General features: G+C 31.0%; 1 protein-coding gene across 8 annotated transcripts in view; it reads left to right on the top strand.

Annotated features, from left to right (window-relative positions):
• LOC106876851 (myoferlin) overlaps positions 1-20,128 on the top strand; it is a 198,796-nt gene that overhangs the window by 174,582 nt on the left and 4,086 nt on the right. For all 8 annotated transcript variants that reach the window (XR_016240821.1, XM_089348070.1, XM_089348069.1 and 5 more), the window contains 13 exons: positions 2,334-2,447; positions 4,027-4,152; positions 5,040-5,195; positions 5,585-5,676; positions 7,594-7,764; positions 8,493-8,638; positions 11,982-12,121; positions 12,728-12,816; positions 13,377-13,520; positions 14,443-14,533; positions 15,366-15,465; positions 18,691-18,872; positions 19,556-19,665. Coding sequence is in view for 7 of the 8 variants with exons in the window: in XM_089348070.1 (XP_089204196.1) it covers positions 2,334-2,447; positions 4,027-4,152; positions 5,040-5,195; positions 5,585-5,676; positions 7,594-7,764; positions 8,493-8,638; positions 11,982-12,121; positions 12,728-12,816; positions 13,377-13,520; positions 14,443-14,533; positions 15,366-15,465; positions 18,691-18,872; positions 19,556-19,665 (1,661 nt within the window). In the remaining variant the exon portion in view is untranslated. The remainder of the gene's footprint in view (positions 1-2,333; positions 2,448-4,026; positions 4,153-5,039; positions 5,196-5,584; positions 5,677-7,593; positions 7,765-8,492; positions 8,639-11,981; positions 12,122-12,727; positions 12,817-13,376; positions 13,521-14,442; positions 14,534-15,365; positions 15,466-18,690; positions 18,873-19,555; positions 19,666-20,128) is intronic.

Genomic DNA, 20,128 nt, shown 5'->3' with positions numbered 1-20,128 from the left:
ACAGTGAGAAAAAGTTAAAACTTTAGTATCTATTACCCAATTTGCCTATTGTTGCAGTTTTTTTACATTTATCATTGCTTGTCCTGTGTCATTGGTAGCATGTCATACTTTGAGTACAATTATACAGTTTGATAATTGTTTACAAAAACAGAAATGTAGATATTTATATTTCATACTTAGCTCTGCAATCTATTACAAATTACCACAAAATAGCTAACCGCCTACACTTTTTTCTGCAAAATAGGGGTAGTTTATCCTGTTCAGGCTATATTAGCATTATCCTGCAATTGAGAATTTAAAATCACTTCAACTTTCTAAGACATCTCAACACTTCTTAAAGCAAACTTTGTTCGTTTGTTTACGTTTATCGTAATTTGAATTTACCACAAAATACGTTTTTAAAGAATTTTATAGACCTAACACATGCTTAATCAATTTATGCTTTGAAAATTTTCTATATCAAAGTTGTTTATGTTCAGTTGGCAATGTAATTTTTTTTTTTTTTGAAGTTGCTGTTGGTTTATTAAGCATTGTTCAACATTTTCTTCATCTCAATACAGAGTTAGCCTCAAAAAAAGAAAAAAGAAACACTTGCCACATTAAAAACCTTAGCACTTAATTATCTATTTTCCTTATAGATGATACTCCTGGACTTTTGTACCCAGGCTTTGTTGCTTTGTGAATCTTTATGTATGCATTATCTATTTTTGTACCTCCTTTGATTGGTTATGTGAATGACTACACTTCACTCAGATCCAATAAGACTGAAATACATCTGGAGTTGTCTCTGTGTGTAATAAATCATCTATCTTTTTCCAATCCACATAACTATTTCCAGCTGTAAGTGATGTGGACTTTGGTGCATTAACTATTTTTTTTTAAAAAAGAAAAGTAGTTCCCTTTGCCTTCATTTGGTTTTGAGTATTGTTTAGTATTTGCCCCCACCCCCACCCTTGATACATGTATATGGTCAAAATAAGTTAGCTAGCACTTACTTCACTATTTAACAATTGTTTTTGTTAAACGTTGTTTCATTTTAGTTTTATGTTGTTTTTTGTTTCGGGTTGTTTTTTTTTTGTATTTTGTAAGAAAAACATTTGATTTTGCTTATACAATAATTTTAAAACTTCATATGTGTTTCAAAATCTTATTTCTACAATTTTGATTCATAAGATTTTTATTATTTTATCTTATTGCTGGTGCTGGTTATATAATCTATGAAAGAACACTAGTTTCTTGAAATCTAAATAGGGTAGCACTTATTGGATGGATATGAAAGAAGAATTCTTCTCTTAGATTTTTTTCTGGTGCTCAATTTCAACATTTTGTCTATTGAGTAGCTGTTGTTATTGAGCTATTTATGCTTACTTATATGTCCAAGAGTGTTATCAGCTCTCTTACCAAATTCAGAGTAATTTCATTATTTTTCTTTTCCCTAGTTTCCAGTCTACTAGCATGCAATGTAGCAAAGTCTGAATTTATACACTTTGCTTTCTATTTCTTATGATCACATTAAGTCTCTGTGCTTAGTTGAGACTGATCAATTCCGTAACATTTTTACCAGATTCATTTTCAGAAGAATTATCAATCATTGTTATTGCTATATTTACTTACATATAATGCTATTTGAAATATATAACCCCACCACACACACACACACTTTCTGTGTCTAATTATCATTAATATATATATTTTTCTTTTATTCTTTTTTTTATACATTCACGTATAATACTACCCCCACTCCTGATTTTAACTTTGATGTTTTGTATTAACCTGTTGCATTTTACACAAGCAAATATGGTATTTTCTGAATATTTGTATTGAAATAAATTTCATTTATGAACAAATTTATGCAGTAGCTGGATTTTCATAATTGTGAAAAATTAGAATTAATATGAATTTTTCACAAAGCATAAAAAATGTCTAAAGCTTTCTCATTTATCTAAGATTCTGTTTCAGTTTTGGGGTTTTTTTTTTTTAAGTCTACACAATTTTGATTTCTTTTCTTCTACTTTTTATATGTAAGCTTCTAGACTGTGGGCTTAAAAATCTTTAGAAGTATGGGATAGTGATCCAGTATAGCCAATTCATAATGGTGGAAACTTAATATCGAGAAGACTTTAATTTTTATGGGAAATGCCTTTTTTTAATATTTTTCATGTATTCAATCTTGTTTTGTATTTATGTTTTCTAGCTATGTAAAATTATATTGATTGTTAAATGTGAGTAATATTATATTTTCATTGAAATATTGGAAAGCTTTCAATTCAAATTGAATTCCTAATAATTATTTTTCATTGCATTGGACTTACTTTATATATCTTTGTTAACAGGAGAAAACAGATTTGTTAGATCTTGAAATTGACTGGTGGTCTAAGTATTATGCTTCTATTGGGGACAGTGGAAAGTGCAAGAAATACCTTGAAAAAGGATATGACAAGCTTGTTGTAAGTAATAATTGTATTACATTTCAAAATATTCTTGAAATAAATCACAAGATAAGACTGTTGATGGAAACCATTTTGAGTATTTCTAAATGGCTCTGAATTATGGCATTTTAGGTATTCTTTTAATGGAAATGAATTAAAAATATTTACATCCAGCAGTATTTGTATTTCAACTGTTTCTCAAATAACTGCTAAGTTTTTATACAAAGTAATGCTGATAGTAGTTTTTAACATTTTTGACATTGATTTAGCAATTTGTTTTTCATAAACATTAATTCTATATTTTTTTGTATTTTAAGTAATGTTTCTGATATCAGATATTCATTTTATAAGTAGAATGTTGTCTTGTTATTAGTAACTCGTCACAATAGGAAGAAAAAAAGAATTTTCACTTCTCAAACCAGAAGGCCTGTCAAGTGTTCTGTTTTGTTAATCTCAAATGGTTCTCTCACTCTTTATAGTAATCAAAAACAAGTGTTTCTTTTTTTTTTTTTTATCAGAAATGTTTTATATATTAGTGTAGTCCCTGAGCAAGTTCGAATTCTATTCAGGATGTTCTGAGCCCCCCCCCCCCCAAAAAAAATCATTATGAGGAATAAAAAGCTATGATGGTGATGTTGGAAAAATTACTTCGTTTCCAAAATATAACTTTAACCAGAAGTAAGCTTCGTAAAATGAGAGTAGCATACTTGAACGTCCCCCACCCCCATACACACACTAACCTCTGTACTCATTTTGTTAAGTCCAAAGAGAAGAAAAACAAATTATAGAAAGATAAGATGAAATAGTAGAAAAACAAACAGTCCAGCATTCTAAATTCCTTACCTTGTTTATTTTAGTTATGGTACAGCTAAAAAAATTGTCTACTGGTACAGGCATGGCTGTGTGGTAAGAAGCTTGCTTCCCAACCACATGGTTCCAGGTTCAGTCCCACTGCATGGCACCTTGGGCAACTGTCTTCTACTATAGCCTTGAGCCAACCAAAGCTTTGTTAAGTGGATTTGGTAGACGGAAATTGAAAGAAGCCTGTTGTATACATATATATATATTTATGTATATATATATATATATATATATATATATATATAATAATATGTGCATGTCTGTGTTTGTACCCCCATCCCCACTTGACAGTCGGTGTTGATGTGTTTATGTCTCTGTAACTTGGCAGTTCACCGATAGAATAAGTACTAGACTTTAAAAAAATGTCCTGGGGTCAATTCATTCAACTAAAACCCTTCAAGGCAGTGCTCCAGGTTGTTGAGGTTGTTTAAAAATTAGGTTTAGGTAACTTACAGTGTTAGTAATAATATAATAAATATCCAGTGTAACTTTGTTGTTTCTATTTTGTCTTCTCTCTGGCTGTTGCCACCTCCACAACCCCCTCCACCATTAACATGCTACTTCTCTGTCACTCTCTCTTACTATTTTACTGTCAGCATGTCTGACTATTATAGCTATAGATTCAAATAACTTTTGGGATCAAAATGTAGTTATTTCCCTTAGAGATTGTAACATTTGAACACGTGGTGACAAGTTGAATATTACTGATGATTAAGAATTTAATCTCTTTTCCCAGGTTTATAATGATGAACTTGAAAATTGTGAAAACTTTGCAGCGTTCTCAGATTTCTGCCATTCATTCACAATGCTTCGAGGAAAGGACACTGAAGATGCTGAATCCAATACTATTGGTGAACTGAAGGTAATTATTAATTATTCATTGACAGTTAATGAAGTCAAGTTGTAAGAAATGTAATAATACAAGTTACTAGAATGCATATACAGAAATGAAAAGAAATTCAGTTAGTCTTATTCATAATAATATTGGAACTTCATTTCTAAGATAATTTCTTTTCTCTGTCTATTTTTACATTAATACAAGTCATTCCATATAACATTGAAGGTTTATCTCCATGTCCAAATTCCAAACACCCTACTTCCAACTATACAGATGATTGGTGGAATTTGAACTCAGAACTCAGAGTCAAACAAATATTGTAAGGCTTCTCATCCAATACTCTAACACTTTCACCAATCCACTGCTCTGGCCTAGTACTTTATAAGCCCACCCATACAAAAATGAGATGAAAGGCGAAGTCAACATTGATGGAATTTGAATTAGGGATTTCTTAGTCTTCTGTTGTCCTCTTTGTCTCAGTTACAGCCTTCTAGTTTTTGAATTTAATTTAAATTATGTAATTATACATTTAATGGTGTTTATCTTAATGGAATGACTATTGAACAAACAGAATATGAGTTTTATGTGAAATTGTGAAATTTGTGCTTATCTGCTTTTATTCTAGATATGTTGCTCTTAAAGATCATTTTAGCTGATTATGTACATGCAAGCTGGTCCCACAATTATAACAATATAATAGCCTGTCAGAGTTTAACATGTTATTAATTGAGCTCTTAGTTGCCATTTATTTATGTTTTGATATACATCAAGTATCTATTTGGCTGTATACGGTGTGGGTGGTGGGCCTACAACTAAAGAATCATGAGTAAAAGTGTTCCAGTTCTGTCTCCTTTGTCACTCTAATATAGTTCTGTTATTTCTTTTACCTTATCTTTCACTTTTTTCCTTAGTGTTCATTCAAAGTGTATCCATTACCAGCAGACCCTTCAGAACCAATGCCTGACAAAGTGATTCAAGGGCTTCCACCCAGTGATCCACATATGTGTATTGTAAGGGTCTATGTCGTTAAGGGTATAGATTTACAACCAAATGACCCCAGTGGATTGGTAAGTTCTTGTTTTATTTCAGAATGGAAAAATACATTTGATAAAACTGTTTTCTAAATAAATTACTTTACTTTTGTAAACTACAGACTTTATTTTAGATATCAACTTTCCAGAGTGTGTCTCTTTCATTTGATTTCCAAACAACAGAAATAAAGGTGACAGCTCTGTATTTTAGTAATGATTAAAATGTCTCATGAACTCTAAGTAATTTTATGAAACAAATATAAAACAGTTGTTTTTTTGGTGAGGAGTAATTCTTGAAGCAATCTTACAAGTATAACAATTTTTTTTTTTTTTTGATTTTCTTTGAATAATGGTCACTACTTTAATATAATTTGTTTAAAATTGACAGAGTAGTAGGTTTGAAGTACAAATATTGTCTTCTTCAGGCTGATCCTTATGTCAAGATAAAACTTGGGAAGCACAAAGTTGACAGCAAATCAGAATACATACCAAACACTATTAACCCTTGTTTTGGCAAGTAAGTATTTTTATAATCTATGAAAGTAAATGTTTATTCAAAGCTAATTTTTGGTCTCCTTTGTAATTTATGGTTGAAAGTTAGAAAGCTTATGATCAAAACTATTTGCAAAGATGGGTCATAATTTGTATTTATCAAATAAAGAGATATATCATTAACTTAGATTTGGGAAATATTTTTCTAAAATTTATGCTAATTTTATAATAAAAACTAAATTCAAATATTTCACTGTCTGCTACTGATATATGTGTCTGTGCTTTTTAACATTATATATATATATATATATATATATACACAAAATGTTTTCTTGAGACAAATATTGCAGTTTTCTGGGCCTTCTATAGTATATTTATGTTATATCAAATAAACTATTTTAAAATTAAAATATTGAAAAACGGATTCAAATACTAAAACAATTTTGTGATTTGTTTAAACTTTTTTAGTGATTGAATCATAAAAAAAATTTTTTTTTAATATTTTTCTTATTTTGAAACATGTTATTAAAAGTGGTTTATGAATTCTTTCATCTTCCTTTAGTTAAGTATTCTTTCAAGTTAGTGTTATGAAGTTTTGAAAAACAAATATAATAAACTTTTGTTAATGATTATTTTAATAAACAAGCAAATTCTTTCATTTAGATAAATCATTTACAGCTGAAATTACAGATATATTTATTTGCATTTTGAGTCAGTGGCTTTCAGCTAACATTTGAAAGTGGCTTTCAAAAATTAGTCACACTATAGAACTTTCAAAATGTTTTCAGATACTGAATACTGATTACAAATACTGAAAAAGATTTCTTTATTTATCATTATTTGCCTTATCAAAGAAGGATTAGACATCCACTGTTAATTTCTGTAGTGTGTGCACTCTGACATTTTGAACATTGAGGTGTTTTACTGTTGTCTGTAATTGTCAAAACAATGTCATTTGCCCTAAGTACAAAAGGATTTCTTTCTTAGTCTGTCAGCAAAGTTACTGAGAAGTAATCTCTGAATTGTTTTATAGTCAAAAGACATGTACCTTTGAAAACCTAGAAGAGTCAACTCTAGAGTAACTTATGGATTTCATCATGGTTGTGCTGATAAATTCACTTCAGTCATATTTGCTGCCAGATTTGGTCTTGCTGTGCATGTCATCATCTTGGGTTGACCCGTGTCTTGTGAATGAAATTTGGAAAATGGGAACTATACAGAAGTGTATCTTGTGTAGTAGGTCAGGGAAAGCTAGATATCAACAAAAAAAGACAGTAAAAAAGCAGCACTTTCAAATAAAAATATTGCATAAACATTTGTTGCTCTTATCCATCAGAAATACAAGTAAGCCAGTGATTGATTCTCTGGAAACCTGTAACTAACAAAGCTAGTGTTTAACAAATGTGATATAAAATAAATATGAAAGAACTCTTTATTACTAATGAAACAAAATATTTCTCTGGTTCTATTAGAATACCAGTCTCAATTGAAGGCCAGATCATATGGTATTTTAGAGAGCTTCCTAAGGATTTTGCAGTGTAATAACAGGGTGTTTTTTTTTATAGTTATTTAGCAGAGATTTGACGATCTTAAAGATGGTGATAAACTAGTTTGATTCTTGCAAGACATTAAATATATTATTTATTTGGCTGAAAAAAAAAAAATAAATATTGTAGTTTGATAATAATTTATGGTTTTGAAATTTAAGGGCAAGATTGTTCTTATTCAGAGAATGAAAATAATTTTATATCATCAATTTGTCTACAAGATTGTTAAAGCAAAATACTATAAGAATGATATTTTTCTATGATCTGACTATACTAATCATCAGAATGAAATTAACTAGGAATCTGTTATAGGTGCCATAATATATTCAATGCACTCAGCACATTGCATTAGTGTTTAGCCAGTTCAATGATTATATTTCATTCTTTCTCTTCAGAATGTTTGAATTGAAAACTGTCATTCCTCTGCACAAAGATCTTACCATTGGAGTCTATGATCGAGATTTACTAAGTTCTGATGATTTGATTGGAGAAACTACAATTGACCTTGAAAATCGATTCCTTACAAAATTCCGTGCTACTTGTGGACTGCCAAAAAGTTATTGCATGTAAGTATCCTTAAATTATTTCTGATATTCATATTTCCTTAACTTATGGAAATATGGATTTTAATTACCTTTTAAAATATCCTTCTTTTGAAATTGTTTTTACAACATTTTGTAAAACATTCATGCATGTATGTAGGCTAAAAACAGGTTTCGTAACAAGAGTTATTTCTTATCCACCTTTAATTGCAGTCCAGTGCTCCCACTCTTTACTGAAATGGCACAAGGAGCATTCTAGTGAAGTTGAACATCTTATCTGGCAACCACAGTTCCCAAATTTCAATATTATTGAACATTTATGGTGCATTTTTGAAAGACAAGTAAGGAGTCAGTATCCTTCACCATCATCACTACAAGAACTGGAGACTGTTTTAGCTGAAAAATGAACAAAACTTTCTTTGGAAACAATTCAAACTTTGTAGGAGTCCATACTTTGTAGAATTCTAGTTTTAATTACTGCCAAAGGCAATCCTACCCCATATTAAAATAAATTTGTTTGAAATTTTAAGGTGTTTCCACTATTTTGTCCAACCTTTGTATGTATGTATGTATATATATATATATCTTCCTTTCCATTCTGTTGATTCATAGGTTTTGATACACACACATGTATAAAATATTGTTTTACTGTAGTATGGGATAAACAATGTATTTTTAAAACACTGTTGCTATTATTTCTTGAATAAAGTTAATTTTCTGATTGTTTATTTTTTAATTTTTTTATTTTCTAGTTCTGGTGTGAACAAATGGAGAGATAGTGTTACTCCTAAAGAGCTGCTAACTTCTTACTGTGAACGCAACGTTCTTGGTGTACCAATGTTTTATGGCAGTAACTCTGTGAAAGTCGGCAATGTAGTTTATAATTTGACTGATTTTGGTACGTATTTCTGCTTCTCTTATTCTCAGTCATCTATAAAAATATGTCTTTTTAAATGACTTGATGCAGAGGTTAAGTTAGTATACCAAAATGGAAGCTTGCTAGCAACAGAATTCTGTCTAGATCAATTTGACCTTTTCTTTTCTATTCTAATACAATATGTACTAGACTGAATAGACTGGGAAAGTGAAATTCAGTGTTGTGTACCTAATTTGCTGGATATCACAACTTTGAACTGGAACAAAATTTCAGTGATCTTTATGTAACGTATTTGCAATAGAGCTCTTACCTTACCCCCGAGAGAGAGAGAGAGAGAGAGAGATGTCTCTTACCCACTTTGTCCCAACAGAAACTGAAAGTAACCTATCTCTGTAACTAAATCTTTGTCTGAAGAAAGCTAATGTGATACTTGTAATGTACATTATATCACTTAATTCTATTGATGATGTCTTTGAATGCTGATGTATCAAATACATCATTATCATGGCAAACTATAGTGACAGTATGACTTGGAGTATAATATATTTAACAGGATCTCGTAAGTCCTTTTGTTCAATGCTATTCCAAGTACTTAAATATACTTATAGGTAGGATGCTTCATTATTGCTGCCTCAGTTTTTGAGAATAGTTTTTGGAACATTGAGAAGATTACTCACAAAATTAATATCCTGTCTTATAAGATATTTTGCTAATTTGCTTAGCACTGTAGGAATCAGAGTTAAGTTATAGCACTATAGACATAAGCATATATAATATGCATTGTTTCTTTAAACATGGTCTAAGTGTGTGAGACCATACATAATTTAACTAACATTCAAACGAAAGATTTTTATTCAGTATCTTTCATATTGATCTTCTGTTTATCACAGAAGATCCATGAATAGCAGCATTGATTATTTAAATGTCTGATAAATTGCAGTCAGATTAATCTATTCATATAATGAAACCAGCATGATTTAATTTCTTTAAAAAGTCTTGAAGACTTAATTCATGAATAATTGATTCAACTATGATATATTAAGATGATTAATATTATTTTTTTTAAGAGATAGATCTAGCAGGTTGAACTCATTAAAGGAATTTTTTAATGTAAAACTTAATGTTAGTAAAGTTTAAACTCAAAATAAAAGACATCGAAACGTTGTCTTAAACCTTATAGTATCTGCTTGCCCTAAAACAAAGGTATTTGATACATAATTTTCTTTTTTGTATTTTAAGCAAAACGTTTACCCTGGAGGCTAGCTAACCTCACCAGAGCTTTCAGTTTATAAATTAAAAAGTTAACATAAATGCTTTAATTTTTTTTATACCTAAATTTCCCATGAAATACATCTATTATCAAACTCAGTTTTAATAATGAGGCTGTTGCTGTGATTCTGGTGTTGGCATTCAGCAGTAAACAGAAGTTCATATCAACATGATAAATAGATTTATTGCTATTAGTTGTGACATTAGTATTTTTATCATTGATGAATAACTTTTGCTTTCTGGAAATTAATTTTTCCCTTTGCATACTAACATTGATGTTAAACTGTTTTGTATTTTTTCTATGAGAGTGAGTTATTTATTTGAGCAAATACTATGTAACCACTGTTAGACTTAATTGGGGAAACTTACGCCATATAGATTGTTTTCCAAGCAAATTCAGTACATTTCATAGGTGTGTGTGTGTACACACACGCATACACTTTTCTGATATGCAAATTACCAAACAGCTTCATATGTGACACAATATACCAGTGGTTCCCAACCTGGGGTCCTCAGACACCTGGTGGTCTGCAAAGGTAGTACTAGGGATCCATGAACGAAATTCAAAATTTCATATATATATATATATGTATATATATATATATATATTTATGTATATATATATATACACACACACACACACACACACATAAGGATAGGCATCTTAAAAGGGGTCTGTGGGAAAATTCATTTGAATTAAAGAAATGGGAACCACTGCAATATACCATGGATGTAGGGGATCATGCCTCTCTCAGGCTTAAGATGCAGTTGCACCTACTTAGGATTGAGAGAGGTTTGGCCTCATACATTCAGGATGTTTCTTTTTGTGTCTTCTGTTATATTGTGTATGTGTGTGTATTATCATCATCGTTTAACATCCATCTTCCATGCTGGCATGGGTTGGACAATTTGACAGGAGCTGGCCAGGCAGAAGACTGCACCAGACTTCGGTGTCTGTTTTGGTATATATATATATATATATATATATATATATATATATAATAAAAATAATAATACAAATGATGTATGAGCATATGCATGTATACATACATATATGTACATACCTACATCTACATGTATATATAGATGCATATCCTGATACAGGACGTCAGAAAAATGAACGGGAACATAAAGCACAAAAATGGACTTTGTTTACAGACAACAGAACGAACACATAGGAAAACAGACGAGCCACTTATGGAATTTTTCCTTCATCAGCTGCCTCTATTCTAAACTAGGCGTTTCGAAGATGAGGCAGAATGCGCTCTTAGACTAGCTCTTCCTGAGTAGTGGATTAACCCACTAAACAGAGGATTCCAAGGTAGCAAACACAAACCAAGACAGGAAAAATTAGACAGTGAAAACAACAATAAAAGGCCGTAGGGCCATAAGTGGCTCGTCTGTTTTCTTATGTGTTCGTTCTGTTGTCTGTAAACAAAGTCCGTTTTTGTGCTTTATGTTCCCATTCATTTTTCTGACGTCCTGTACCCAGATATGCATTTATATATACATGTAGATGTAGGTATTTACATATATGTATGTATGTATACATGCATATGCTCATATATCATTTGTATTATTATATCATCGAACACAACTTGTCCATTTGCAAGTAAGTTTCAACTATATATATATATATATATATATATATATATATATATATATATATATATATACTAAGCTTTCATCTAGTTGAGGACCACACTTTGGCATGCAGTGGTTTATTATATGAAAGGAAAAGGCAATACAGCATTTTTGGCTTATCCACTCTCTTCTTGTTGTTATCATTCATCCAGGATTAAGAAGACCTATGACCAAAGGCATTTCAGCCATAATCATCCTGTTTATTTTTATATATCTTGAATTTTATTGCCCTTCCATTTCTTCTTAAAAATAATTGGGGGTGATTTGAGGAAGATTTGGTTGCCGTTTCCAGTAGTTTGGGTTGAGTGATCATGAAAAGCTTCCTCATTAGCATGGTCTGTTCTTATAGGTTCTGTTAGTGTCCACATAATTTAAGGGCATAAATTAAGGCCTCGTATTGTATTTAAATGAAATGTTTTTATTTTATTTTTTTTAATTTATTTACTTTCAGAGCCCGCTGTAATTACAGATGATAACTTGGGTCCGGCACAGGAACGTTTAGCATTGCATGTCCTGAACAAATTTCCTCTAATAAAGGAACACATTGAAACCAGATCTTTATATAACCCACTACAACCTGGTATTGAACAGGTTAGTTTTTTTTAATTAATAATTGTAGTTTTCAGAGTTAATCTCAAAATTATATTATTTGTTATAAGCCTTAAATTTTTATGTTTAGTCTGGTTTATTTTATGATACTATACTTGATTTATTTTCAGTCTAACTTTCTGAAATAAGGACATTAGCAATAATTTGTATAGATGTTGGTGATTAAGTGTTAAGTACAGTAGTTTACCTGGGGATATGAGTTCAATTCTGGGTCGGTGTATAAGCAGACTGAGTATGAAGCATCACAAGTAACCAATACCTAATGTGAGGGTAACCTGGACATTAACAACAAAATAAGAACAATCTACTCTGTGGTTTTAATAAAAGGTTCCAAGAGTGTTACTAAATACAAGTGATACCCAGTGAAGGCTGAAGGATGCCAGAAGCTAAAATATTATGACAAGGACGACTAATTATGAGAACACTAGTCTAAATAAATTAGTGTATAATACTCTCAATTTATATAAAGCATCAGCCTAACGAACAAAATTACATGGAATTATAATTAATTTTATCTTCATGTTATTTTTTCCAGTTTGATTTTTGACAGTATATTTGTGGACTAACTGAATGTATTTGTTTCTTCAGGGGCAACTTCAAATGTGGGTGGATTTGTTTCCTGAAAGCTTGGGTCCTCCTGGAGATCCTTTCAATATTGCATCACGAAAGCCCCTCAAGTAAGTTATCACATCCAAATTTCTATGCTACTTATACAAAGTCACTTAAACAGACATTTCCAAATTATGGACTATTTTCAGGAAGTAATTAATGTCATTTGTAATTGTCTTGACGTTACCAAGAAATGTGGAACTAAGCTAGAATTTAGTTTTAAAGTAAACAACTTAACTAAAGGAAAGCAAATACAGTCATTACGAATAGTTTGTGAATAGAATTTGATATTGAAACTGATGAATGTTTTATTAATAGAGTTGGTTTAAATGGTTTTGTTAAATAGAAAAATATATGAATTTCTAAAAATCGAAGGAAATTTAATTCCATATCTAGCATTTGTTTTGTTTTTTTTCTTCTTTCTTTCTATTAACTTGTCTCATAAAACATTAGTTCTTTGTGTCAAAGTTACTGTTAAACATTTTACATATTGAAAACATATAATTCCATGCTTGATTAGATGAAATTATTAATTAAGATTATTTATACATTACTAATGTTGAGTTTACTGATTTAATTGTAGCTGCAACAAAGATTATTTTAACTGTGGTTTCTGTTCTGTTGCTAGGTATAAATTGCGTTGCATCATCTGGAATACTGTTGATGTTGTACTTGATGAAGAATCAATCACTGGTGAAAAGATGAGTGATATCTATGTTGTTGGATGGATGGATGGTATTAACGAGAAGCAAGAAACAGATGTACATTACAGGTAGTTATTTGGTCTTAATACTCTAAAGTATCTAGGCTGGTTGAATTGATAGAATACTATATAAAATACTTTTAGTATTTAGTCTTGTCCAAGTTCTCACTTCAAATATCATATCAATCCACCTTTAAGTGAATTGACTTTTTGCCTGTAATAATCTACGAGTATTCTAAATATTATATTTGAGGAGAGTTACATATTGTTGGGACTTTGCTTTTAAGTGTTGTTAAAATTTTCTTATGTAGACGAAATTTAAGCATCTTTTATTTATTGACTATGAGGAAGATGATGGTGATGATGATAGGACTCTTACTATAATTTTATGTGAGGACATAATAGCTTCTAAGGTGTTAAATGAAGTAACTATTCATACTTGAGACTTGGCCTTGCTGTCATGAGATATATAGAAACTATTTTTGATCGTTTCAACCTATTTCATCAGAAATAAAAAATAAAACATTCAAAATTTATCCAAGAAATATTTGATGTAATATAATATATGAGGGTATTAGAGAAGCAGTGAGTTATAAATTGTGCCTATGTGGTCAATATTTCTAGAATAAAAACAAGTAGAGAATGGATCATTATGAGGAAAATGTTTACCATTTGATCATAAAATTTTCAATGAAGCTAAGCTAATTTGGTTGGCTGGTTGGTCAGTTGCAGTTAAAGTAAATGTAAGAAACTTAGAAACAGTTTTTTTTTTTTTTTTTTTTTTTTTTTTGTAAGAGTAAACTAAAATCATAAAACATTTAACATTACAAATATGATAAATTTTGCATGAAAATATCAATGTGGTAAGTTTATTTTCAGTGAGCAAATATACATTTTTTACTTTTTTATAATTTTGTTATTTAAGCCCTTTTAGGATTATATCTGTATATTAAAGACTTCTTTTTTGAAAAACTTTCTATCTTCTGTTTAGGTCTCTGAATGGTGAAGGTAACTTTAACTGGAGGTTTGTGTTCCCATTTGATTACTTACCAGCTGAACAGAATATGGTTGTCAAAAAGAAGGTATTTATTTACATGACCATCACTATCACTGATTTATTCAGTAGTTCTATTGATTCATCTTTGTCATTCTGGTATCCTTTCTGTCGTCTATTACATCTGATGTTTGCTGGTCTCCAATGAAATTCTTTTATAACCTACACTGCATGTTCATCTGTACCAAGCAGTTACAGAGACCTCTAATGCTGGGTCATTTTCTTTCACCTGTAATTGCACAGTTAATTAATTCTACTCAGTTTATTACTTTCTATTACTGCAAATGAGTATAAACATCATTGATAGTGTAGTGAGAGAGAGTCAATTTGTCCTGAACATTTTCTTTAAAATTTCATTTGTTTTCTCCTACTAGAATACATTTATATCTTTGAGAATTATTACCATTACCATTTTATAGTCTTTGTTCTACACAGTTAAAATCACATTTAATATACGAGAAATACTTCCTTTTTAATTTTGTATATATCCATTCTTAAGCGTTCCAACAGACTTGGATGCAAATATGTGTTTTGCTGTTTGACTTTCTGTTGTTCTTTGAATAAGTAAAACTGTTCTTGCTTAGTTTCAGAGTTCTGGGTAGTACCTCTGATTGAGGAGGCACAATCATGCTGAAACACTGGTGTCTTAAAATCCTCTATGTCACTGAAGCATGTATGTTGTCAACATACATCATCTAAAGAGAGAAGTTGTTCTTTAAAGATGAAAACCAACAATGCAAAGCATATTGACATCCATGTCTGCTGGAATTTGTTGAGAATGACTATACACATCACAAATTTGATTCTTCTTTTCTGTGTATTCACAATAATATATGTTTTAATAATCATTCTTCTTTTAGGAACATTTTTGGAGTTTGGATGAAACTGAATTAAACATTGCACCCAATTTTATGCTACAAATTTGGGACAATGATACATTCTCTTCAGATGACTTTTTAGGTATAACTTTTGTTTCCTTTTGTATTTATCATGTTATAAAGCTTTTTAGTGTACTTATTTGTTTCATATATTTGGAAGTAGTTATTAAACCATTTTACACTAATCTCTATTGATATTATCAGTGGTGTATGCATCATATATTTCAGGTGTTGAGTAACATCTAACTACTACAACTTCCTGTTACACAGCCCTCCATACAATAGCAGAGTCTATTCATTATTAGCATCTACCAAACATGGTAGAATGCTTATAACTGATTAAATATAAGCTATTACTCGTTACAGTTTTTATTCTTGATTCATCATCATTATCATATGTTCATTCTTTCCCATGGATTGTTCATGTTTTCACAAGACATGTCATCTTGCCAACATAGCGACAGAGAAAACTGACCAACTCTTATGTTTCATAATATATGTATTCTTTCTCTTTTGTTGTGGTTTTTTGCAGCTGGTAGATAAGACTGTGTGCATAGTCACACCAATAGTAAATTCTCAGCTGTTATTCTTAAAAATGCTTTAAAATAGCATTGTTTTAACATCATATATATATATATATATATATATATATATATATATATATATATGTCAATAAGAAAATGGAGGGGAATAGGTGGTATTCATCAACTTGCAGACATTGTATTATGTCAGTTTACTTGTTTATTTGTTTACTAAAAGGACAATAAAAACACTAGTGAGTGTAATAATTGGGTATTCTTCCAGCAGTATATTGGATAGATATTATCCTTTAGTGGGTTGGATTCACATCCCCTAACTTTCTCAGATTTATTTATATATATATATATATATATATATATATATATATATATATATATACACATACACATATATATGCATACAGGGTACGATGGGTAAATTGTTGCCATTTTATGTTTTTAATTTCACACGTGCATTGTTTTTGATTTTGTTGACTACGCAGTATAGTAGGGTAAGTTGTGCACTGTCTGTGAGAAAAACAACCCATGATGCAATTCACTCTGCCAGAAATTTGGGAACAACATGCTGTACCGCTTGGCATTCACACCGGAAGCTCCAATATGAACATTTATGAGTGTCTGGGTGTCAATCTGAGGATAGTGCAGAGGATTCGAAATGAGTTGGATGAGTCTAATGGTGATTACGAAGGTACAGCAGCTCAGAAAACTCATTCTGATTGTTCTGATAAGAAAAGAACTCCTGAATTTGTTGGTGAGATCCAGGTCCATTGCCAGGGACATGGGAGTGTCTGATTTACTTATCAGGCAGGTAGTGCATGAAGACATTTGATATTCTTCATACAAGATGAAAAAAGGCCAATTTTTATCCCAAGCCATCAAAGACAAGAGGAAAGACCACACTACAAAGCTTTTGAACAAACTCAAGCATCCTCTCCAACCAAACATGGCAGAAATTTTTCTCATTTGAGAAAAACCAAAGCAAGATCAGATGGTGAACATACAGAACAACCGTTGGCTTGATATGTCCCCAAAATATGTGCTGAGATAAAAATCAAACATCCAGTCAACATCATGGTGTTTGGAGTAATCACTAGTGATGGTGACGTTATGCCCCATTCATCTTCCCTCATGGCCTCAGACTCAACACGGAGGCTTACATCAAGTGGTTGGAGGAGGTAGTGCTGCCCTGGGTCAACAGGATGGCTGTTGGAAGACCCTATGTCTGGCAGCAGAATTCTGCACCATGCCACACAAGCAGGAGAACCCAGTCATGGCTATCAGACAATTTCTGCAACCACATCACCCCTGACATCTGACCACCTAACGCCCCACACTGCAACCCACTTGATTATTATGTGTTGAGTGAGAGACCAACAAAACTCCAAAGATGAAGTGAAGGCAAGGATTATGGCAGCATTCTCCAACTTAAACAAGGAAACCAAGAGTTGTGAGAGATTCCGAAGTTGTCTGGAGGTCATGGTTGAAGCCGATGATGATTTTATTGAATGAATTTACTCTTTAGTATTTCAAGATATTTTGATGTAATTTTGATATGTCAGTGTTATTTTCATTTTTGCATCAGATGACAATTTATTCACCACATGCTGTCTGTCTGATGAAACCTCATTAAATTTAAAACTGTATTTTTAATTTTTGAAAAACAGAACCTGTTATTTAATGATGTGGAAACAGCTGTAACTAGATTTGTTATTTGTTTGTATAGAAATAATAAAAATGAATTGAATTTATCATTTAATGATTAAATTATTTAATCATAAAATTTTATTTTGTTTCCATTTCTAATTTATATTGATATTTTGATAAACTGATTTATTCTTTACCTATCTGTTATGAGAAATAGTTCATAGCAATGTTATTTATATAGGTAAATAACCCAGTAAGTTCTTTGGATATTTAATATCCCTTGGGTGGTTATTTAACACCTAACAGAATTATCTATCTATCTATCTATATATATATATATATATATATATATATATATATATATATATCTCATAAGCAGGATAATTGGCTTATCTCCTGTGAGATTTCTCAATTGGTTTTGATATTCTTCACTTATCAAAGCATAACAAGATGTTCATGTACTTTGAAATTACTCACAAACAACAATTACATAACAAGATGTTCATGTACTTTGAAATTACTCACAAACAACAATTAGGATCATGTGGGTTAAGAAAAATTAGAATTGAATCACTCACAAGCTACTGTTGTTAATAAATGAAAGGACTCTAATAATGTCCATTCACTGCTTAACTCAAAGCTGTCTATTTTTTCACAAATTCTACTGCCAATGAAAATTATATTTATTGAAGAATTTCGTCACACAATTACATATCATTTAAAATGATTTTGGACTGAATTGTAAGAATAACTTACATATTTCATTCTTTTGACATGGGTTGTTTGTAAACTCTTGTCATTTTAATTTGTCATGAAAAGATAGCTTCCTGAATGGCTTCATTCATATTAACTCAAACATATTTTCAATTTTAAGCTACATTTCAAAAGTTTTCTTCAATTCTAATTGGACAAAAAATGTTATGGTATTAACTGAAATTGAAATCATTAGTATTAGCAATTAGCTGATCAATTTTACATGGATTTTCTGTTGAACAGTTTGATGTTTTAAGTGGAATCAATTATACTTAGTTTATGTTTTTTATATATTGATATAACTAGATTGATAACAATGTCAACAAGATATGAAAGTTCTCTTAATTTTCAATTTTTTTCTTTTCTCCCAGGTGTGTTGGAGTTAAATCTCAATTCCATGCCAACTCCTTCCAAGAAAGCCTCCCAGTGCAATCTTAAACAAATTCCATCTGCAGGAGGCCCTCCTGTGAAAACATTTTCACTATTTGAACAACGAAGAATTCGTGGCTTTTGGCCATGCTACAGTGAAGATAAGGAAGGCAGGCAGTTAACTGTAAGTTTCCTATTCTTTGTCATTTGTACTGGAACAGTGATGTATCATCATCATCATCATTTAATATCTGTTGTCCATTCTGGTATATGAATCAATATTTCTCAAGTGTAAAAAATAGTTCAGTGATCCCTTAATAGCAAAAAACAAAAAAAAGTAATATTCATAAACAGGAAACATGAGCAGCCTTCATGATCACTCCAAATGTCCTTAACATAACTAGGGTTGCATTTCAAAAAGTAATCCCTCTCTTCAGGATCAGAAAACACTTCATCCCCTAACAGTTACTGACACTCAATAAAACTCAGGTATTGTGCCCACATTTAGCTCACATACACATACACAAATTCTTGACAGTATCCTGAGGGAGGCCACTCAACTGATTGGTACCACGTCATTCATAGACATACTTCAGTCTCTGGTTCAGAAATGCACTATATCCTCTGTTTCTCATCTATCTGCCTTTTCTACTGCTCCTATAATGTAATCATACTTTATCATATGTCAGTTCTTACACCCACCTGCTCATACACATGCACAAAAAGAGACTTTGACAACATGACTACTAATAGGAGAATAATTTAATTTTCTTTGGATGCTAATATCTCAGTTCCATATCATTTGCGGAATTTTTTTCCTAAAACTATATATTTTTTTCTATTTTTTGTTTTTGCCATCTCTAACAGGGTAAACTTGAAATGGAATTAGAACTGGTCACAGAGGATGAAGCTATACAGCGGCCTGCTGGTACTGGCAGAGAAGATCCAAATGAAAACCCTCATTTAGAGCCCCCAAAGTAAGTTTAGCGTGCTCCTCAATGATGCTTTCTATTTATATATTGTTTGGATTGAAAGAGCCTGCAATACCATAACTTTACTGTGTTACATCTCTTATCTCTAAAAATTCATTATTCTCAAATATGTTCTGACTGCTTCATTATTATGACATCAGAGCATAATGCGACAAAACTAAGTGCTGTGAAGTATATGGGACAATACTCTAAGAGTTTTACAACTCATCTACCTTTGATAGTGATAAATATAATGGTTTATCATAGACACACATATACACACATCCAATTTGACATAATTTCATTTCATATTAGAAGTAGAATACACAAGTTTATCTATTTTCTAAATTCAAGAGATAAAAATCACATTAAGTGATAAGTATTAATCCTTTCAATATGGAGATACGCACTTGTAAATACAAATCTAGTGTGGTGGGTCTTCTTTGATGATTAAGTTAATATGTCAAGC

This window comes from Octopus bimaculoides, chromosome 2, assembly GCF_046866305.1.
Source record: "Octopus bimaculoides isolate indiv1 chromosome 2, ASM4686630v1, whole genome shotgun sequence".
NCBI lineage: Eukaryota > Metazoa > Mollusca > Cephalopoda > Octopoda > Octopodidae > Octopus > Octopus bimaculoides.
The sequence above is the reverse complement of the archived record's forward strand: the minus strand, read 5'-3'. Positions and strand labels throughout refer to the sequence as shown.